The 22,276-nt window shown below is 46.1% G+C and overlaps 1 protein-coding gene across 2 annotated transcripts; it reads left to right on the top strand.

The window, feature by feature from the left end:
* Positions 1 to 9,496: 9,496 nt before the first annotated feature.
* Positions 9,497 to 21,514, top strand: KLF11 (KLF transcription factor 11). Of its 2 annotated transcripts, XM_079969904.1 has the most exons (4): positions 9,497 to 9,766; positions 13,055 to 13,315; positions 14,774 to 15,767; positions 17,633 to 21,514. In XM_079969904.1, exons 1-4 carry the CDS (start codon positions 9,722 to 9,724, stop codon positions 17,926 to 17,928), a joined length of 1,596 nt encoding a protein of 531 aa, XP_079826030.1. In that variant the 5' UTR covers positions 9,497 to 9,721; the 3' UTR covers positions 17,929 to 21,514. The 2 variants fall into 2 exon arrangements, with proteins under 2 accessions (XP_079826030.1, XP_079826031.1); XM_079969905.1 differs by lacking the exon at positions 9,497 to 9,766 and having other exon boundaries at positions 13,107 to 13,247.
* Positions 21,515 to 22,276: the final 762 nt, after the last annotated feature.

Raw genomic sequence — 22,276 nt, 5'->3', positions numbered from 1 at the left:
GACCAATGGTTGGAGACATTGGAAGGTGTCGTCTGGTGGACTTAGAGGTTCCCTTCCCTGCTCTTAAGTCGTAGGCACCAGCAAGCGCTCAATTGTCAGAGCCCTGTCCCTTTATTATTAAAGGTAAAGGTAAAGGTACCCCTGCCCGTACGGGCCAGTCTTGACAGACTCTGGGGTTGTGCGCCCATCTCACTCAAGAGGCCGGGGGCCAGCGCTGTCCGGAGACACTTCCGGGTCACGTGGCCAGCATGACATTACTGCTCTGGCGAGCCAGAGCCACACACGGAAACGCCGTTTACCTTCCCGCTAGTAAGCGGTCCCTATTTATCTACTTGCACCCAGGGGTGCTTTCGAACTGCTAGGTTGGCAGGCGCTGGGACAGAGCAACGGGAGTGCACCCCGCCGTGGGGTTCGAACTGCCAACCTTTCGATCGGCAAGCCCTAGGCGCTGAGGCTTTTACCCACAGCGCCACCCGCGTCCCGTCCCTTTATTATTAAGTGTACCCTTATAGAATATCTGCAGCTGTTCTTGTTCAGCGAAAGGCACAGTGTATTGTCCCTATGTGTTTTCAACAAATGCTTCTCATTCATAAATGAAAAATCATTGAAAAATCCAATCTTGCTAAGGAGCTAAGAGAGGCATATATCACCTCCCCTTTCCAGAACGATCTTGTTCGCCTTTGCACTCAGGCTGCAAATGAGCAGCCCATCATGCCATCTGCTTGTTTTGCAATGTATATAATGTACATAATTGCTCTGGCCTGCATGTACACATACCCTCGGAGAAAGCGATGAAGAGCAGTGCCAACTAGATTGACCTGGCTGCTCTTATCATTATCATTGGCCTGCTTGGGCAATTGCCTAAATAAATGCACATGCCTTGCTCTGGCCTGTAGGGCAGTGCACTTGGCCGTTGGTGAAGCAAATAGAATGGGGGTGGACTTTGGTAAGTCCTGAGAGAGCAAAATTTGATGCCCCCTTCCACTCTTCACTATGTCATAGTTTTGTGCCCCCTTGGCTAGGTGCCCTGTGGGGGGGGGGCGAACTAACAATGCCCTAAATCCAGCACTGAGCACCTCCCCATGTATGGTGTAGTGCAGAGACTAGGAAGGTGAGCTTGGCATCTTGGGATCAACTCTCTTCAACCTTTATATATATATGATTTTATTTATTCAGAATATTTATATTCCTCTTTATACTTCCAGTAGTCTTTCAAAGCAGCTTACAAAAGCTTCTCAAAATTCACTCACATAACTGGCAGATTCTGCTTGCACGATTCCAGTTGCTTGACAAAAGCAGCTTCCCCAAAATATAGGACTTTCTGTGATAAGGAAAGTGTGGGGTGACTTCTGCCATAACACAATATCATTTCATTGCTGCACAAACAAATCAAAGGATGAATACCCAGTATGTTTAATAAGCAGTTAGTCTGGAAGCACCCCCTAGTAAAGCCATTTGAAATAAATGAACCTGCTTAAAATTGGAATGCCAGACTCAGCTTAGCTTCTCTTCATCACCCTTTATTGAGTACAACCTTTTTATCCACTATATCATTCCTTTTAGAGAGGGTTTTATTCTCCTAGGAATCCTTTCGGATTGGATTTCGCCGTCACCTTGTCTTTATCAGGAGTTTTCTCTGGGATGAAGCTGCCGCGTATTGTGGAGTTTCAGAAACTTATATCCTGCATCTGTAACAGTTTACAATTTACAAAGACATGAAAATAATACAGATTGAAGCCAGCAAGAAACAGTCAATTAACCTCCGACTGAAGAGCTTATACTGTAGGTCAGAGATGGTTTGGGATAACAGCTGCCTTGTTGTTGAGTGCTTCAAAGCAGACATTGTGAGGTCAACATAACTTGTAGGAAAGGCCTAAACCTGATTCAATATAATAAGCTACGACGAACACAACAATGTGGTTTCCCTTAGCAAGAGGCACTGGTATCTTGTCTGGAGCGCAGAACAGCCAAAGGTCTCTTGCTGGTTTCTCACTACTGCCACCCTGGAAAGTTCCTAGAATAGCCAGACTATAAATAAAACAGTGAATAAACATGTTCTTGGTCCCATATTGCCCAATTCATTTGCTTTAAAAAAACACACACATGACCAAGTTCCAGTTTCCTGGGTTTCCAGGAAAACCCTCTGGCTTGCAACAGGACACAGATTTGTTGACTAAAGTTGAAACACAACAACATCCTAGAAGTATCCAAACCTGAAGCTTATGCCTGTTTACTTGGAAATCAGTGTCCCGCTTCTAAGTTCAATGGGACTCGGTCCCAAGGCAGTATCTGTAGGATTGCAGCCTTAGAAAGAAAAGTGAAACAACAGTCCATTAGGGCAAATGCGGCTGCTCCCATCTGCCCACCTTCTTTATACTGTATAATAATAATAAATGTATAACTTATACCCCGCCCATCTGGCTGGGTTTCCCCAGCCACTCTGGGTGGCTTCCAACAGGAGATTAAAAATACATTAAAACATCAGTCATTAAAAAACTTCCCTAAACAGGGCTTTCTTACAGCTTCCTCCTCCTTAGCGTCAGTGCTGCCTGCGTAGAATTCAGCAAGCAGTAGGATGGTGATGGTGGCACTTTACTTTTGGTCTCCCTGCCTTCTGCTCCACAAGCCTCAATGGGCATCAGCCACCATGGCTGCAAGGCATCCTCCAAAGGCCACACCCCAGCAGGAGGCCCACGCCAACACCCTAGAGCCTCTTGACACAGTCTTCCTTCCCCCCCTTGCTTTTGCTGCCTTTTAACCTGTGCCTGAAGATCATGGCCACTGGTCCCATCACCTCCTGGCAAATAGAAGGGGAAGAAATGGAGGCAGTGAGAGATTTTACTTTCTTGGGCTCCATGATCACTGCAGATGGCGACAGCAGTCACGAAATTAAAAGACGCCTGCTCCTTGGGAGAAAGGCGATGGCAAACCTAGACACCATCTTAAAAAACAGAGACATCACCTTGCCAACAAAGGTCCGTATTGTTAAAGCTATGGTTTCCCCAGTAGTGATGTATGGAAGTGAGAGCTGGACCATAAAGAAGGCTGATCACCGAAGAATTGATGCTTTTGAACTATGGTGCTGGAGGAGACTCTTGAGGGTCCCATGGACTGCAAGAAGATCAAACGTATCCATTCTGAAGGAAATCAGCCCTGAGTGATCACTGGAAGGACAGATCGTGAAGCTGAGGCTCCAGTACTTTGGCCACCTCATGAGAAGAGAAGACTCCCTGGAAAAGACCCTGATGTTGGGAAAGATTGAGGGCACAAGAAGAAGGGGACGACAGAGGATGAGGTGGTTGGACAGCGTTCTCGAAGCTACAAACATGAGTCTGACCAAACTGCGGAAGGCAGTGGAAGACAGAAGTGCCTGGCGTGCTCTGGTCCATGGGGTCACGAAGAGTCGGACACGACTAAACAACAGCAACAGCCTGTGCCCTCCAGTGACAGGCACAGCAGCAACGGTTTCTGTTCACCTTGCCCTTGCACTCTGGGCAGTGGTGCAAGAGGAACAGAGCAAGTGAAGCGGGTGGCAGCTATGGGGAGGAAGAAACGGGGCAGCTCAAGTGCAGAGCATCTCCCGAACCCTTGACCCGATGGTTGAGGTCACTTCCAGAAGATATCTTTACTCATTTATTTGCAGGAAGTTTGGAGGGAGGTAAGATGGCATGCACTATCCAATGAGCATTTATTCTGATTTGTTATGATGCAAAGCCAAGCCACTTTCCAATGCAGTTTCTCACCATTATCCTTATTGCAAAAAGCCTGATTTTGAGGGTGGGTTGGGGGTTGTTGCACAAGGGAGTTGTCCAAATCAACTTTATTTCTGCAACTTCAGTTTGCTGGTATGTGATTAACCCCACCTGAACATAGTGACAGTCTGGAAGTGCCCTCAGTGGAACCAGGAGCGCCATCCCCTAGGGAACCCAAATATTTTGGGGAAGGGGGCTGCCCCCCATGTTCAAAGTCCTGGCTCCTCCTCCTGCTGCTGCTGCTGCTGCTGTGGAGGGGAAGGAGTGCTGGCAGAAAGAGGAGGGAACTGCCAGCCATTGAAGCTGCTCTGCCACCCCTGGCTCCTCCGACGTCCTTCTAACCCCCCCCCCCCAATTCCCCATTGGAAGTTGGTGCCTCTGAGTAAAACAAAAAAACGTGTTTGAACATGTTTACGCTATTTTTCCAGCCAGATGTTTTGTTCTATTTCATTAGTAATGATTTTTTTAAAGTGTCCTGAATACATTGGCCTACCAAAATAATGAAGAAGTATCTCCTCTTAATACCACACAGGAGGGAGTCTATTTGTTCTTTCCTTTCTTCAAAGCCCAATTCTTCACCAAAGCTTTTCCTGAACCATTGTTAACTGATCTGCATTTTATCAGCCAACTCTACCCTTGCTGGTTTGTTTTTGTTTTTTTAAAATAATAATCACAAGGCTTCTGCATTAGGCATAATTGGATAATCCAGTCATTGCCCATGATAAAGCAGAATTCACCATCCCTGCAAAGGAAACGGCCTGCCCTGTTGCAAGACAACTCCAAGCCCCAGAGCAATGACTCATTACACAGAAATGCAAGGATAGGAATCCTTGGAGAACAGATAATGCTTCATGATAATCATCAGTATTATTTTACTGAGGACGGAACATTCTTATTTTTTGAGGGGAGGGAATGGGCATCAGCTATGAGAAATTTGGGACAAATTTTGTGTCAGAATGTTGAATTATTGGGACTGGGGGAGACCCAGATTCAAATCCTGATTCAACTGTGGTTCTCTACATCACACTAGACTAGGCCCTATAAAGTGGTGTGTGGTTTTTTTTTGATAAAAATGTGTGTGTTTCCATAACACAGAATGTGATAGCTGGCTTAGCCCCAAATACTGAATAAGCTTTCCAGAATGATAAAGAGCAGAATGCATCTCACACATTTATGTATAAAACAAAAATCTAGCTTTTGGGGGGCAGGTGGAGGAAACAGCTCTAAGAAGGTAGGGGATCACTATGTTGCAGGGGTTGGGCAATGTTTTCAGCAGGGAGGCTGGTTGTTCCCTCAACCTCTGTGGACCATTTGGATTAAGTAGGAATGGCTGTGGGACATGGGTGGCGCTGTGGGTTAAACCACAGAGCCTAGGACTTGCCAATCAGAAGGTCGGTGGTTCGAATCCCCGCAACGGGGTGAGCTCCTGTTGCTCGGTCCCTGCTCCTGCCAACCTAGCAGTTCAAAAGCACATCAAGTGCAAGTAGATAAATAGGTACCGCTCCGGTGGGAAGGTAAACAGTGTTTCCGTGTGCTGCTCTGGTTCGCCAGAAGCGGCTTAGTCATGCTGGCCACATGACCCAGAATCTGTACGCCGGCTCCCTCAGCCAATAAAGCGAGATGAGCGCCGCAACCCCAGAGTTGGCCACGTCTGGACCTAATGATCAGGGGTCCCTTTACCTTTACCCTAGGAACAGCTGCATACCTGTTAGTCACCTGACATCTCCATAACATCAGTTCTTGCCCTGCCAGAACTAATGAGGTCCACATGATGTAAGAGTTGGAGGCCCAGGGTGTAGATTTTATTAATTTTAAAAATGTTCCAACATTAAGTGTATTGAACCTTTCTAGCCTTGATTTTGTTTGTGTGCTTGCCTATCATGACTCCAATGCTGCATTCCTTTCCTATCTAACCCTGAAAGTGGCACAAATGGTCATTTAAGGATGTTGTTCTAGTTAACGTCAGAGTGAAAATCCAAACCTATCCTTGAAGTCTCCTGGGAAATAGATAGGAGAGGCAAGCGAAAGTGAGATAAAGAAAGGAATGTCAACAGCACCACGAAGGCGTGGTTGCCAGAGGAATGGTGATAGAGGTGCAACATTTGAGACCAATTGTTTTGGGACACCCGAAGGAAGTTGATATCAGTATGAAGCCATGCCTATTTTACATCCCATGACCTGTAACCTTTCTTAATGTATGTAGAAGGGTGTTTAGAGATGTTTTGATGACTCTTTATGCACTGTGGTGTTAGCAGCCTATATACGGTAAGCTTTGTTCTGATGTATCTTGGGGCAGCCCTTCTAAGTAGCAGTTGAGCAGCTGGTTGGCAAGGCTGTCCTAATGCAATAAACCAGGTTCCTACAGAACACAGAGATTGTTATTATTATTTGGTTCCATGTTTTATTTAAAGGTGCTCCCTCACCTGGGTAAGAACAAGGTGGTACAGAAGTAAATTCTTACCTCACACAGACCTGAGGTTCCCCACCACTATCTTCCAAATGTGCGATGAATACAATGAAATGGGTCTGTCGCTGATTGATTGATTGATTGAATTTATATACCGCCCTATACCTGGAGGTCTCAGGGCAGTTCACAGAAAAGGTGTCACTGTCATTTTATCTCACAGTATGCTGCTTTAGAAATAAGATGTGCTTCTCTTCCTCTGTTAAAACCTAGAATAGCCTCTGCCTGTCATACTTTAAAAACATGTCCTCAATCTCTTTCTCTCTCTCTCTCTTTAAAAGAAAGAGTGTTTTTTGGGGAAGTGAAGGGCCAGGCTGTTCTCTTACTCTCAGGTAGTGCTGAATCGGTGCCCTCCCCCCCCTCTCCCTCCGCACCGCCCAGGTCCCCAGGGAAGAGTTCCTGCTATGTTTGGATTAGGTGCTCAAATGTAGTACAAGGCACCCTGACACAGATTTGACCCCTGGTTTCAGGACAACGCTGTGTGGAACGTGGCTCATGTCACTGCCAGCTCCCAAATGCCAAGCCTGGTGGGGGTTTTCTTTTTCACTTCCACAGCTTGCCAGCAACCATTCAAGAATCCTTCTCATTTGTAAAAGAGACAGCTGTCGCCCCATTCCCAGGTTCACTTCTATTTGAGAACTGCTGCGGAGGCAAGCTGTTCCTCTCTGTGTTTTGACCTCTCCCCTAGTTTCGGGCTGCCAGGCTGGCATTACTGGCATTTTCAGGACTTGCCTTGGCCTCTGACCCCCTTTCGCTTGGAGCAATGGTGGGGAGAAGTGGCTGAGGGGCAGGAGGAGTGATTTGGAACAAAAAATGACAGGCAGGGGGAAAGCTGCACCCCTCCCCCCTTGCACTTCATGACTTTGCAATTGCTCCTTTGCAGAACTGCTTCTTCCCCAGGAAAAATAGCAACAGCCATTGGGGCCTTTGCTGCTTTGCAGATCTGTTTGTGTATACTGCATTGTGTCCCTCTGTACAGTATCTTGAAAGCTGCTCTTCTTCTTCTTCTTCTTCTTCTTCTTCTTCTTCTTCTTCTTCTTCTTCTTCTTCAGAATTGAACTGAGCTTTTTCTAAATGCAGCTGGACTGGCTAACCACCTTTTGAAGGAAAATCTGTGGCCCTGATTCAGTTACCCAGCATGCTAGTGGAAGCCAGTGCAAGGGCTCCTGATAGCACAATGGAGCTCTCCTCCAAATCTGCTTGGGGGGTGTGTGCCAGGAGAACCCCAAGAACAGGGAGGGAGAGGGGGGAATTGTTGCACCAGGCAAGCAGAAGAGTATGGCATTGAATTCCTCCCCTAGAGTTGAAAGTGACTTAGGCCAACCCCTGCCAATGTAGGTAACACACCTTACCATCTAGAGAGGAGTCCTGAAAAATCACCAAGTCCAGAGTTTAACATTACCTAACTGCACCTGAACCTCCCTTCTCAAGCATACTCAGAGGATGGGATCCCCATCCTATTTTATCTGCCGTACCTGCCTTTGTTGTGTTTTTGCCTGATAGTACTGTGATCCTTGTGACTTTTAAGCACGGTAAGTTCATACCCTCCAACATTTATCTGAGGAAAATAGGGACGTTGTAAGGAAAAGTGGGACATTCCAGGGTCAAAACAGAAACCAGGGTGGCTTCTGCAAATCTGGGTCTGTCTCTGGAAAATAGGGACACTTGGAGGCTGTGTAAGCAACCCAAATTAATACACGTAGCATTAGAAAGGCAGGGGGACCACAGATCTCTGCAACAGCGCTCCACACACAGAACTAGGATCTATTCCATCCGCAATCATACTGACCCACTTATATCCTTTTAGCTAGGCTCTGGTTACTGCAGAAAAGTCAAGCAGGTGCAATTCCCTTCAAATCAGCTCCCATTTCTGCCAACCGTGCATAGCATGTAGTCACAGGAGTGTGATATAATCCTGGAATTGGGGAATTGGGAGCTTTGTATTACAGTGGTCCTGGCCCTACTTGCAGGACCAAGTCCAGAAAACAGCACTGGGAAAGTGCTTTTCAGCTCCCTGTCAGTTGTGTACTACTGGCTGCTCCCACTCTCTTTTCGGCACCTGCTAAAAACATTTCATTCATGCAAGCCTATCCCTCTTAAAATCTGTGGCCTTTTAAACTGGGGGGGGGTATTTTGTCTGTTCACTACAATGACCATCTGTCATGGATGCTTTTAGTTGAGATCCCTGCATTATAGTTAACCCTTAGGACCCCTTCCAATTCTATAATTTTGTTATTTTTTGTTTTGTTTTTGTATTATAACCTGCCCTGCAGGGCGGTACAGTATAGAAATTTAATAAATAAGAATACTCCAGACATGCAGAAGTTGGCATCTCATTTGCTTTTAGCTTCAATTTTAATTATAACTTGAATTAAGGGGGGCGGGGAGAAATGTTTCAAATTGGTCTTTTATTCTAATGTTTTATTTTTATGCACGCAAGCAGTACAGTGTGCATATATATATATATATATACACACACACTGTACTGCTTGCGTGCATAAATATATATATATATATATATATATACTGTATAGGTTTTTGTCGAATATGTATGTGTTTTTTTTGTGTGTGGGTTATTTTCTTTTTTAAAAAAAAAAAGATTAACCAATAAAAACGGAAAAGACGGGGACTATTCGAAAAGAAGGTGTAACGAGGCTTTTCCTCAGGGCAGGACGGTTCCGCAGAGGAGCCACGCCCTTTAACGGCCACTCGGCGTGGCCGAAACGCAACATCTGGCAATAATAGCGTGTGTGGCGAGAAAGGACACCACGTCACGCTCGGCTGCACGATCTCGAGCCGCGGGCGGGGCTGCCAGAAGCGCGCGGCGCTGTTGCTGGGGTGGGGGCGGCGACGTCGTCGACGCTCTCAGCCCGGTCTCTTTGCCGCGCGCGCGCCCTGCCTCGCAACACGCCCCCTCGCTCTCGTCCCCGCCCCCGCCCCTTCCCGCTCTCACGTCCGGGCATTCCCTGGCTGGCTTGCCGCCTCCCCGCTTACTGACAGCCAGCCGGCCCCGCCCTTCCTCTGGCCCAGCCAGGCTCCTCCCTCCCTCCCTCCTTCTCCTCGCGCCGACCTTTCCCCTAGTTTCCAGAAGGTGGTTCGGCTACTCGGCTCGCCGCCGCGGAACGTGCCCACGAGGGGCCTTTCCTGCTATCAGCATAACTGCACGAGGCAATCACGCCGCCCGGCGGAGCCCATTGGCCAGCCCGGAGGAAGCTCGTGCTGCGATTGGCGAGCAGCCTCTCCCTCCTCCCTCTTCCCCTTTCGTTCTCTCCTCCTACCTTCGCCCGCCTCCCAGCTGCTTTTGCTGTATGGAGTGTTTTGGTGTGTTTCCCTCTGTGTTTTGGCTGCTCGCCTCCCTCGGAGGAGGGAGGGCGGGAGGAGGTAGGTGGGAGGCAGGCAAGCAAGCAAGCAGGCGGAGGAGGAGGAGGAGGAGGAGGAGGAGGCGGTTCTGGCTGCAGCCCTTGCTGGCTTTGTCACATCGCTGCTGCCTGCGGGAGCTTCCACCATGCATACCTCGCCCTGCGTCGAGGCGATGGGAGATGCCCCCGCGGTGAGTACCACTTGCTGCACGGGGCGACGCGCGGGTGGGGGCGCGGATGCAGGGCAAAAAGACCCAGCCTGCCTCGATTTTACTCCCCGCTTCTAATCCTCCTCGCTTTCCAAAAGGTGCAAACGACTTGAGGTGCATGCGGGGTGAGAGGGGGAGGCAGTGATTCCCTGCGTGCGGGGAGTAGGAAGGAGAACAACTAGCCTTTCTTATTTATTGCTTTATTTCATCTCGTCACCGCAATCCATGGGTTGCCAAGACGCCAAGGTGATGGGAGCGAGAGATGCGCGTGGCGCTTGGGGGGGGCAGCCTTCCTCTCTTATTTTTATTTTATTTCTATGGACTAAACTTATATGCCGCTTTTCGCCCGTAGATCCCCGGGCGGTTCACTGCAAATCCGGGAGGGGTCGTGCCAACAAAGCCCATTAACGCTAGCCTTTCCTCCGGGCCAGGTCCTTGCTAACTTACCTGGACTTGGTGAAGGCTTAGGATGGAGCATAATAGGTCAATGCTGCTCCTTTCCTCCATCCCTCGCTTCTGGTGACTGGGAGCTATGCAAGCATAAGCGTGTGGGATGCCCTGGGCGTTTGTCCTTCTTGCGTGGCCACCCCCGATCCTGCCCAAGGTTTATTGGGAAGGAAGTTCTGCTTAGTTTCCATGGAGCAGGCAGACTTGCCAGTCAGTCCAGCCTGCACGAAACTGCTGCTTTGCTGGATCTAGGGTGGTGGTGGTGATGTCTTACACTGACGCACATCGAATAATGTGCATCAGCATGAGTAATCCCAGTGATCCCGCAGTTGCCCGGTTGTTGCATGAGTATTACAGAGATTACAGTAAATGCAGGGAGGAGTGGTCTCGCGGCTTGGGGGAGGTGAGAGCCTCAACCTTTGAGGAGGGTTTCTTTCTTTGTTAACTTGTGTCATTGCAAAAAGAGAGAGAGAGAGAGTCCTAGCCCCCCCACCTCACCCCCGCAGGCAGCCTTTACTTTTGGACCTTGTGGGCAGAGCTACCCCGCCTCACAGAGCTTCCCAGCAGTGGCTCAGCCAGAGACCCCCACCCACTTGCTCACATGGCTATTTTGATGCATGACGTCGCCCCACTCCTCCCCCCCCCACCCCTGAGCTATATTTGGAGTGGGTGGTTGCTCTGGATCCCATGAGGGGGGGAAGAAAGCCTTCCGCCCCATTCCCTCCCTTTTGGAAGGTGGCGCTTCGCTGCCTTCCACCCAATCCACATGGACATCGTCATTTTGCTGATCTGCATGCCGTTTCCTCCCCCTCCCAGTTTTTTTTAAAAATACTGTTATTAAAGCAAAGACAGTGCGAGGAAGGGGGGGGGAGGTCGGTTGGGCAATTGGACCTGCCGTTTGGTAGTGTTCCTTGGTACAGTGAATTGGTGGGGTATTTCCTGCCGTCTTTGTGATGGCTCTGGCTCTGCTTTTGCAGCCCTCTTCTGTTGTGCTGTGTGCCAGCTCATCCAGCTTGCCTCTGCAGTGTCTGGGTGAAAGGAGGTGATTTAAGGACAAGCCGCCAGGCTACGTTATGGAGCCGCGCGTGCCTGCTTGGAAAGCAGACCAAGGCGCGTTGAACTTATTTCCTCCTTCCTTCCGAAGCTTATCAAGCGATTGTGGATTAATAATTGTCACGTACTGCAAGCGAACCTAAAATTCTTCTTCTTAAACGTTTCTCATCTTGGATTCTCTAGCCTTCGAATAGGCTGTTCCCCTCCCCCAAGTTCTTTTAAATCTTATTGATTTGACACAGATATCATTTTAGCACCCAAGGAAAATAATGTTCATCAGTTGCAAGCAAATGGAGAATTCCTGCTGGTTTTTAAGCATTTCTCCTCATATTCTGTATCAGTTTCAAGATTGCCCGTCTTACTCCTCTTTATCTCCAGATTCTTTGAGTTCATTTGAGTTTCTTGTGAACTTGTGATACCAATCTGTTAGGTTAGCTTCACATTTCATATTAGCTTTACCATGTGAATAGGTGCTTTCTGTTGGGTTCATTCAAAATCATCAATTTTGATTTTAATTAATAAATTTTTATAATGTTTTTATAATGTTGTACTGTTTTAGTGTTGTTAGCCACCCTGAGCCCGGCTTCGGCTGGGGAGGGCAGGATATAAATAAAATTTTTTATTATTATTATTATTAGTAGTAGTAAATATATGCACATGGCAGCTCTGCGGCATCTAAGGGAGCATAATAATTGTCTGCAGCCACTACATGGCTTACTGTCCAGCAGGCTGATTCCACTTTCCTTTTTATTCTGGGCTTCTAATTGCCAGTTTTGAGTGTGAACTGAACAGGGAGTAGAATCCTGTGCACATGTGGGGTTCTAGATTGGTGAAAGGTATCTGCATTGCACTTATTTGCTATAGGGAGATGCTCATGACCAACAAAATATGGTGGCTTTGACCGATACATGAGTCAACCATGCTGGGAATTTATTTCAGCGGCCTGTTGTGTTGCCTGTATTTATTACTCTTTCTAAGAAACCATCACTGAACAAACTGGAGATAAAACGATCCCCCGCCATGTCTCATCTTCCCTTCAGTTTTGGAATATTAACATTAAATACTGTGTCATTCTGGGAAGTCACTTTAGAAAGTTGAAGCAATGCTGCAGATGTTACATCTTCTCGGACCTTTCCCAGCACATGCACACATGCGTGTGCTGACCCACCCACACCCCTCTCTCTCTGTTGTTGCCATTGTCTTCAGTTAGCACATGGTCTGTGCTAACTGAAGAAAGGAATAACTTTCCTGTGGAAGAGCGAAGTTGGCAGCCAGATTTTGCTTTTTAAATCTCTCTGGGGCCCTGATCCAATTTGAGTTGCACATAAAAAAGGTATTACTGTGCAACTTCGTTGTACCAGAAAGTGTACAGGATATGTATTTGAATATGCATCACACTCAAAGCAGTTCAGTGTAGGAAAGCAACTGAATTCACCTGTGAATTACCTAGCAATTGATATGCACGCATGCTGAGTCAGCTCATTGGTCAGGCCAGCCTAGTACTGCTTTCACTGACTGGCAGCAGCACTCCCTTGGCTGTCAGTCATTGCTACCTGTTATTATTTTAGCAGGTGATAGATAGAACATGGAGCTCTGAATACAGGGAATGTACTGTACTAAGTATTAAGCTATAGCCTTTCTTCTGCTCATGTGTGCCGACTTAGAAACTGGATTGGGACTCTGGCATGTATGGTGCCTTTTTAAAAGCAGACAATAGGGCATATGCTTGTTTTCCGTGTGACTTACAAACAATGGCTCACTTATCTCTAGGTTGACATTGTGGACATCTATGAATCCATACGTGAACGGCAGCGTCACGACAGTGAAAGGTCTACTTGTAGCACCTTGGAACAGAACGACATAGAAGCAGTAGAGGCACTTGTTTGTATGAGCTCCTGGGGTCAAAGATCACAGAAAGGCGACCTGTTGAAGATAAGGCCTCTTACACCTGTCTCAGATTCGGGTGATTTCTCAATGCACACTGAACCCACGTCTGAGTTGCCTAAGGATTATAACTTTTTATCCTCACTGGTAAGGAAAAACCAAACAAACCCTGAAACAAAATGAATTTGCATGGAATCGATATGAATATTTTTAAGAGGAAAGACATGAATATGTCCCATTTAATCTGTTAGCAGTAATTTATTGGTTTGGCTTGAGGGCATTTATTATGCAATAAGCTCCAAGAGAACAGCATACATTTCCACTCACAAGTACAGTTGCTTCAGTTTAGTAAACGATGTGTTTGAGGTTATTTTGGAATAATACCGTCTTCCCTATCCTGGGATCCTCCAGATAATAATAATAATAATAATAATAATAATAATATATGGCTGGGTATCCCCAGCCACTCTGGGCAGCTCCCAACAGAGTATGATTGCAAACCTTTTTCAGACCATAGCCTCCTTCCAATCTTGTTTCCTTCCTGTGCCCCTCCCATGCGTGTAGCCGGGGGGGGGGGCAGTTGCCCCCCCAAATAAGTAACAGTCAATACAAATCTGAGGTTCTGCTCCACCAACAAAAGCCTGCCCCCCTAACAAAAATCCTGGCTATGCCCCTGCCTCCCCCCATCCTACCGGTAGAAAGATAGCCATTTAAACGTTTTGTTTTTAAATAGAACATGTTTTATAATTTTCATAATTTATCCAAAATGCAATTACACAAAATGATAGGAAGATAGTGAAATATTGTTGAAGCCGAAAAACAGAACAATGGAGCTGGAAGGGACCCCAAGGGTCATATTTCTAGTGCAACCCCCTGCAACGTAGGAAACTCAGCTAAAGCATCCATGACTGATGGCTATCCAGCCTCTGCTTAGAGACCTCCAGGGAAGGAGAGTCCAGAACCTCCCGAGGGAGATCCATCTTCCATGTATTAAAAAGTAAACAACACTTATTTGACACAGAGGAGGAAACCTACAGATGCAGTCCGAAAGGCGCACAGGGAGTTTTGTATATATGGGAGAATTCTAAAAAGGAAGTGGTCCTCACTGACCTGGTGCAAAAAGATCTTGTCATCCAGAGGAGCCCTGGCTGCCTAGATAAAACACTATAGCCCCCCCTTACCTGGGAGTAAGGCCCACTGAACTCATTGCAGCTTTCTTCTGAGTAGACACTTGGTTATTTACTACATGCAAGTCAGCAGCACTAGATGACCCCACTCATCAAAGCGCTGGAGTGGATTTCACCCCAGCCTTGTAGAGCCAGGCTGACATACTGTAAGATGAACCCCTCCTAGCTAAACTAATCCTTAATAATCTCTCTGGGGAAAAACCAAACCAGGGTCTTTGAATAACATTATGGTTGTCTAAAACTTTTGTGGGGGGAACTTTTGTGTGGGGAAAGTAATAATAATAATAATTAATAATAATAATAAAGTGTCTGACTTACACTTAAATGCTATAAATATAAAAGCTAGGAATGATCATACCTAAAGTAGTATTTTGGTATATGTATACTACCTCTGCTTCTTTCCCCCCTTTAAATATAGTGTATGACACCACCCTATAGTCCAGATTTTGTTGAGCCTTCCACAACAGCACCGCTTTTGTCCCAAGCCACTTACTCAAAACCGAGGACAATCAAGACGAACATGTCTGCCTGCCTGATCACTCCTCCAGGTTGTGCTCTTCCTGCACCCAAGCCAGCTGCCCTGAATTTGGGGAGGGAGTCCAGCCAGAAGCCAGCGAGAGCGGAGCAAGTTGCTCCTCAGCGTTGCAGAGCAAGGGCAACCAGCGTGATCCGTCACACCGGGGACAGTCCCGGCTACTCCCACCTTCCTCCTGTGCAAACAAAAGTGGAAGCTGTGTCGGGCGCCAGTGTTTCTGCAGACGGGCACGAGGTGCAAGATGAGAGACACCCTGCAGCCTTGCAAGACTGCGACATTGCGGACAGCATAGCTTGTGGCACTTCGCCAGGACATGAACCGTATTTGCACGGCTCAGGTTGTTCCAGAGCCGCCAGCAAAGGACGTGAACCTGTGAGGCTTGCTCCGCAGCAGACCCCTTTCCCGAACGCTTGCGAAAGTGACCCGCAGCAGACGTCCCCCTCGCTGCTAGCCTCCCCGCTCTCTAACCCCCAAGTGATTTGCCAAATGATCCCCTTGGATGGACAAAGAGGTATGGTCCCAGGCTTCCTAAAGCCCTCTGCTCAGATGGCAGCAACGGTCAAACCCATCCTACCCCACACAGCCCCAGTTTCTCAGCCTGTGCTGATGGGGCCTTCCATGCCTCAGGGGACTGTTATGTTGGTTCTTCCGCAGGCTGCTGTTGCCCAGGCGCCTCCTTGCCAACAAACTGTGATGTCTGTTGGGAATACCAAGTTGTTGCCCCTGGCCCCTGCTCCGGTTTTCATTGCCTCTGGCCAAAGCAGCGCACCTCTAATTGACTTTTCCCGGAGGAGAAATTACGTTTGCAACTTCCCGGGCTGCAGGAAGACGTACTTCAAAAGCTCTCACCTCAAAGCCCACCTGCGTACTCATACCGGTATGTATAGAAGAGCTGTGGATGTGATCTGCCTCTTCTAATCCCTCTGTTGCAGATACTCAGGTGGGGATGTTGTTGCTTAAGTAGCCAATAGGGCACTGCACAAACCCAGGAGGGGAAGAGCTGTAGCTCAGTGGCCTTGTATTCAGAAAGTCCCTGGTTTAATCCTTGTTTCTGCAGGTAGGGCTGGGGGAGACGCATGCCTGAAAGCTTTGAGCAGAACAGCCATACGGCCTAGACGAAACTGAGCCAGATCAACCCATGGTCTGAATTGGTATAATTCAGCTGTGAGCAGTGTTAGATGTATAAGCTAGGCACCAAATGGCTCCTTAAACCAGGGTTACAGCCGCCAAAACAGAATGTCTAGTTGCCATTTGGGGGCAAGGCAGCTCTAAAGTCGTATTTTTCAATACAACTTTTGGTTCCTGAAATTCGTTCTGATTGTGCAGATAAAATATAACAGATAGAATTCTACAGGATCCTTCGCTACTGTGTGAAAACAGCAAGATCCAAGGATCTCCAGATGGTGGATACATCAGGCACCATCCTGGCGCCTTGGCATCGTCACAAGTGGTCACAAGTGGCTGATAGCCAAGTGCAAAATGCACCAGGCTCCTGGTAGATTTCGAAGTTTGCAGAGTACAAAAAAGAGAGAATAGAAAGCCTATTGGGGTGGCAGTGAGGGTAGACTAAAAGCCCAGACTAAAATGTGCTTAGTGGTCCCAGGTGGCTGACTATGGGAAGAGACTGAAAATTGCATGGGAGGAGTAAAATGAGTATGGCCTGAAGGGGACACTGAAGAGAGCTACGCACACAGTGTTGAAAGTCCCACTCACATGTCTTTAGTGGTTGTCTAGCAACATATCTGAATATGGACATTTCAGGAGTGTGGAAATACGAGACTCGATAGTAGAACATTTCTTGTTTAGTGGAGAGGGACTGTTTTTAGGAAGACCAAAAGAGGAATGGGGAAACTGCAGCTATTCCAATGTTGCTGGACTACAGCTCCCATGATCTTGCCAGAATATTTACCATGCTGTTTGGGGCTGATGGGAGTTGGAGTCCAGTAACATATGGAACGCCACTGCTTTTCCCCACCCCCATCACTGGTTTAGAGCTTCTAAATTCCTTGCATCTAAATGTCTAGGTGGAGACTGGGGGACTCCCCCCCTCCAAAAAAAAAACACCCACCCTCTGAATGTTCAGTAGAAGATCTGGAAAGAGCCACTACATGTGTACAGCTGTATGCATGTAGAGTCTTCCTTGTGGTCTGGAGTCCTCTTGGTTCAGGATACAGAAAGTCTGAAGAGAGCCCTAATCGCATTGAGTAGGTGTGAGCAGGTCTACAGGCTTAACTTCTAAGTAAGAACGATAACACTGTGCAGTAAATAGACTTAAGACGGTGTAACTTTAGGGAAATGAATTTAAAGAGAAGGGTTATTTCATAACACGGGCCATCATGGGTGTCGTATTCTTTTATCTTGGGGGTGAAAAATACTGACCTTTTAGCATTTTAATTGTAAAGACTGTAATCCCTTGACGAAAGGGTATGTCCCGGGATGTGTTGGGAACAAAGGAGGTCTTTTTTTTATAAAACCTCTTGCTCTATTTATTCTTTAGAGGAGAAGCCCCCTGACTTCTGTAGCACTTCTTAGTAAGTGCAGATTCAAGAGCCGTTCCTGCAGTTGAATGAATTGCCTCTTGTCTTGTCCTTTCTTCACCTACTCTTCTATAGAAAAAAAAGCCAGTCCTAAACTAGAGATGGTTTGTGTGGCAATGTATGACCTCTTTGGTAAAACCATCTGTCTTGTTCTTGGGTTCCCTTTGATTCCCCCACCTACCTGCCCATGCTTCCTCCTTTCCAGGAGAGAAACCTTTCACCTGTAGCTGGGAAGGCTGTGACAAGAAGTTTGCCCGCTCCGATGAACTCTCTCGCCACCGCAGAACTCACACAGGGGAGAAGAAGTTTGCCTGTCCGGTCTGTGACCGCCGCTTCATGCGCAGCGATCACCTGACGAAACACGCTCGCCGCCACATGACGACAAAGAAAGTGCCCAGCTGGCAGACAGAAGTTGGCAAACTGAACAGAATTGCAACCATGGAGAAGCCTAAGAGTGAGACTCCTTTGAGCATGCTTCTGCCTATGCTGTCTTCTGGCTAGCAGGCCTGCTTTGGAAGATGAACATTTCAAGAGGAACTTGGGTGGTTTCCAAAAAACCAGCTTTGACTGTTTTTTTTGTTTTGTTTTGTTTTTTTAAAGTATCCAAGAGTGGTTGCATTTATATTGTGGAGGAGGAGGAAAATCCTGTAAAGTCTTCTGCCCTCTCTTTTTCCTCCCCATCCCTTCGTATTAAGCCCTATTTAAATGTTAACCTTTTATTTCTGTTATCCTTTTGTTTTCTCCAATGCTTTTAGGGCATTCACCAGCACTTGGGGGGAGGAGGGAGAATATTTTTGGTGGAAATGTTGGCAATGGGCTTTGCAAACATATCTTTTCTGTTGAGTTAACAGTGGTTGATGAAAAGTGAAACAGGGTGGTTCCCCCCCTCCCCCGGCATTTTAAACTAGTTTTTTTCCCCTATCTTATGAGTCTGATCTTGCAAAATCACCCTGTGAGAAGAGTGAAAAGCAACATCAGAGGTACCACTTGGAAATTTATTTATTTCCTGAACGGAATCCAAACTAATTTGTAATTTCAGAGTGTCTGAACTCCAGTCTAGCAGCTGAATCCACTTTAGGATTACCTGCTGTGCCACATTTTAAAGTAGTGTCGTTCTTTCCCAAATGTCTGAATATTGAGGCCTAGGTATTGTTGATGCCTATAACTAGCTCAGGACCAATTTAGGTGCAGCACTGACCATGTGCATCCCTGCTGGGAAGTCCTAACCTGTGCAGTAATTCCACATGGTCAACTGCACGCTCAAAAGGTTTTAACCCTAGACACCATTCCATAATGCACACCATTGTTAGTCAGTTGTTGGTGTGTAAACACATATGGATTAGTGGATGTGGTACATTGGCTACTTGAAGCTCCTTTATGTGTACGATTGTACAGTGGCAGGGCTTCATATATTCACCACTTCATTCAGATTTGCTTGTGTGAACAAAATCCTACTTGTTGCTTCCCTGCTTGCAGTCTGCTGGTCTGACTTGAGTTGGGTAAGTTTGGTGGACCTTGTTCATGTGTATTTTGTGGCAAAGGAGTGACTTGCTAAAGTGCCCCCTACATTTATTAATTGCAACGTGAGAAGTGCCCTTTTAATTTGAGTGCTGGTAACGTTTGGAAGGCTTGGGGGCAGCTTGTCTGTCCATTGGGACGGTCCTGCCAAACCGCAAGGACTTCTGTATATCCCGTCTTCAGAACGGAAGAACTTTCGGATCACATTCCCTTCAGAGTGAAAGTTAATATATCCCTTATGACTTCAGTGGGAAAAATAAGTGCCTAGCTTTGGATTATGCCCTTGATCTGTTAATAGTAATGAGTATAAGGACCCCTTAAGGGAAATGCCCAAACCACATTGAGCTATTGTTTTGATCTAAATAAAGTCGAGGGAGGGTTTATGATTTGAAGTAAAGGCTGAAAATGCAGTGCCTGCATAACCATTTTTATAATCATCCAAGCAAACATTTGGAAATCTGATCAATGACACAACCACAACAGACAGCACCTTAAATAATTCTCACTTGAGTAGTTCATAGGTAAAGAGAATAAACAAGGCAACAGAAGCAATTGGACATTCAGGGTTCAGTACTCAAATCGGCTCCTGTCTTGCCACTTTCAAAATGTGCTGGGTTTATAATGGGAAATTGCTGACTGGCAACGGATTGTTCCAGATCAACAATTCGTTTCTCACAAAAGTGACCCAAATATTCTTAGCTTTGGAGCAAAAGTGCTTTGTGGAGATGTTAACTGCTGTTGTTGTGGTCTCCTTTTCCACAGCACATTGGATGAGTGAGTGAAATGAAAGGACGGCTGATGGAAGAGAACTAAAATTAAGGGTGGACCATTCAGCTGCCATTTCACATGATTTGCTCGATTCTGTATACATAATATTTAATCAAGCTGAGATAATTGTTCTAATGATGACGAGAAAGCATGATCAGATGTGTATGTATATATGTGTGTGTGGAATAAGTAATATCTGACACTTCATTGGTATCTGAAACTAGGTAGACCTCTCGCAGTTGGAATCTCAACCTGATCTCTTTATTATTCAGCCAAGATTGCAGTGCATTTGCCAATTTACGTTGGAGCCATTGGAGAATATTTCCACAGATGGTGGGAGTTTACTTGGAAACACATCTGGAATAAGTGGCTTGAGAAATGCAGTTCTAAAACACCTGCACCAGTGTACCCTCACTTTCAGCGCAATGCCGAGGGCAGGGATATGGTATGTGTGGCCCTCCTGCTGTTGCTCCCATCAGCCCCAACCAGCATGACCAATGGCCAGAGATTATAGGAGTTGCAGTCCAACAACATCGGCATGGCTGGCTTGGGCAGTACTGTTGAATAGGTTTGCCAGTATCTGCTTTTGTACCTCCGGCAGCAGCCTGATCTGCAGAAACTGAGAAAGTGAAACTCACCCTAGCATTTCATTCGCATGCTATGAAGAGCTTCAGCTGCTAAATTTTTGCAAGTCAGGGGCAGGATCTCTGCCAAGAAAAAAGACTGGTTGGCAACTCTACCAGCATCACATCATATGTTGAGAGCCTGCAGAGCCACTGCAATCAGTTTGCCCATTTTAAGCATTTATCTACCTCCCTGTCCATTATTGACAACTAACGTTCATGAAGTTGACCATAACAGAAGCACCCAATTCTTTTTTTTTTAAAAAAAAAAAGTAGTCATGGATATGGGAATTACGCATTGAAAGATTCTCATCAATTTAAACTAATCTGGCCTATATTCCCAATTCAAGTATATTGGAAGCAGGCTGATGTTAAACCAATGCTGCCGCATTGTGTGAGCTACCAAGCCTATTGCAGTTTCCAGCGGTACATTGTGGCTTGGCAGGTGATAAAGCAGATGGAAAGGATAGGAAGTTTCCAGGAAGTTCTCCTAGGTGAGTGGATGGGTCACTAGTTCTGCACACATGGAATGTTACCCATACTGCACCTTACTGTATTTGTGTGTTTGATTTACTATAAATAATAAACTTTATTTCACGAGCCAGCAGATCTGTGGCTCCTCTGAAACATGTTAGAAGGTGCAAGATGAGTATAAATAGGTTTTCCCCCCTTCACTTTATGGTCACCTAATCGAACAAAAATGAATATTATACACGTTCAGTGTTAAAAAAAGGAGCTGGTGAGAAGACAAGCTACATGGCAGAAATGCAGCGTATATAAAACCAAAATGCAACAACTTGATTAGTCTGGAACCACTGTCTCTGCCCCTTTCTGACAATATGCAGACGCAATAGTCCATTTTTCTCTGGTTTAATTCCATTGAAGTTCATCAAAAGTTGCCAGAAGTCAAAAGATTTCCCTTGTGCAATTGCGAGGCTTTTCAAAAAGTTTCCTAATTCTCTCCCCCCTCTCCCATGCTGATTATTATCTGACTTAAGATTATGGGAATTTATGTTTGGTGTAGTAAAATATTGTGCCTAATATTTTATAAACCTTGTTTTGTCTTTCTGTTCATTTTATTGTGGGATTCCTGTATTTGTGTGTATATGCAAATATTGTTTGTATTCCTTCAAGGGCTGCATTGTAATCCCTCTTCTAGTAAAGTGAATATTTGCATAGATGGTTTTGCCGTTTCTCCTCCCCTCTGACAGCTCTCCTTTTACCTCAAAACAATAGGGAAAGAGGAGAAAGCAACGTTTTTCTTGGCCGATACGAATGCTTTGCATTTACACCACACTTTGAAACACTCAAAAGTGCTTCGCACGCACAATATCTGCAGAATATTGCAGTCAACCCTGATGCAACCAAACCTTTGCATCAGCAAAGAGTATTGAAAACAAGGATTGGGCATGACCAGCCGATAACATCTTGTGCACAAATCCTCACGAATGCACAATAGAAAGGGTGTCTGGAAGGGGGCCCTTTGAGAGATGAATGGGACCATTAAGATGATGAAAGGGTATATGTTTTGGCAAGGGAAGCTGGCTGCTATCTGGAACAAGTGGCTTTCATTCTAAAGGAAAAGGTTCCTGGGGAAATCCGCCAACCACTTGACTTGAGTGGGCATGTTTTCAAACCCTATAAGGTTCCATCAGCCTCAGCTGATTTTTGCAGGGAATTTCCTGTTTCAAAAAACAGACTGACAGAAGAATGGCATGTGCATCCCAGAAGGTTTCCATAGTGCGATGGACCTTGGTTTTAGGTACATCTCTATCTATTCCAAGTAATTTCCTGTAAAGCGCTGGCCAATTCTTGAATTGTTTCGCAGTCCTAAGCTGTCTCCATGAATGACGCATAAACACCAAACACTTAATTGTAGAAAAATATCGAAGCTGCATGATGTGTACATATTTGTAAAAAAAAAAAAGATAAAAGAACAG

Source organism: Podarcis cretensis, assembly GCF_951804945.1.
Source record: "Podarcis cretensis genome assembly, chromosome: 3".
Lineage (NCBI taxonomy): Eukaryota > Metazoa > Chordata > Lepidosauria > Squamata > Lacertidae > Podarcis > Podarcis cretensis.
Note: the sequence above shows the minus strand (reverse complement) of the source record. Positions and strands in the feature narration are given on the sequence as shown.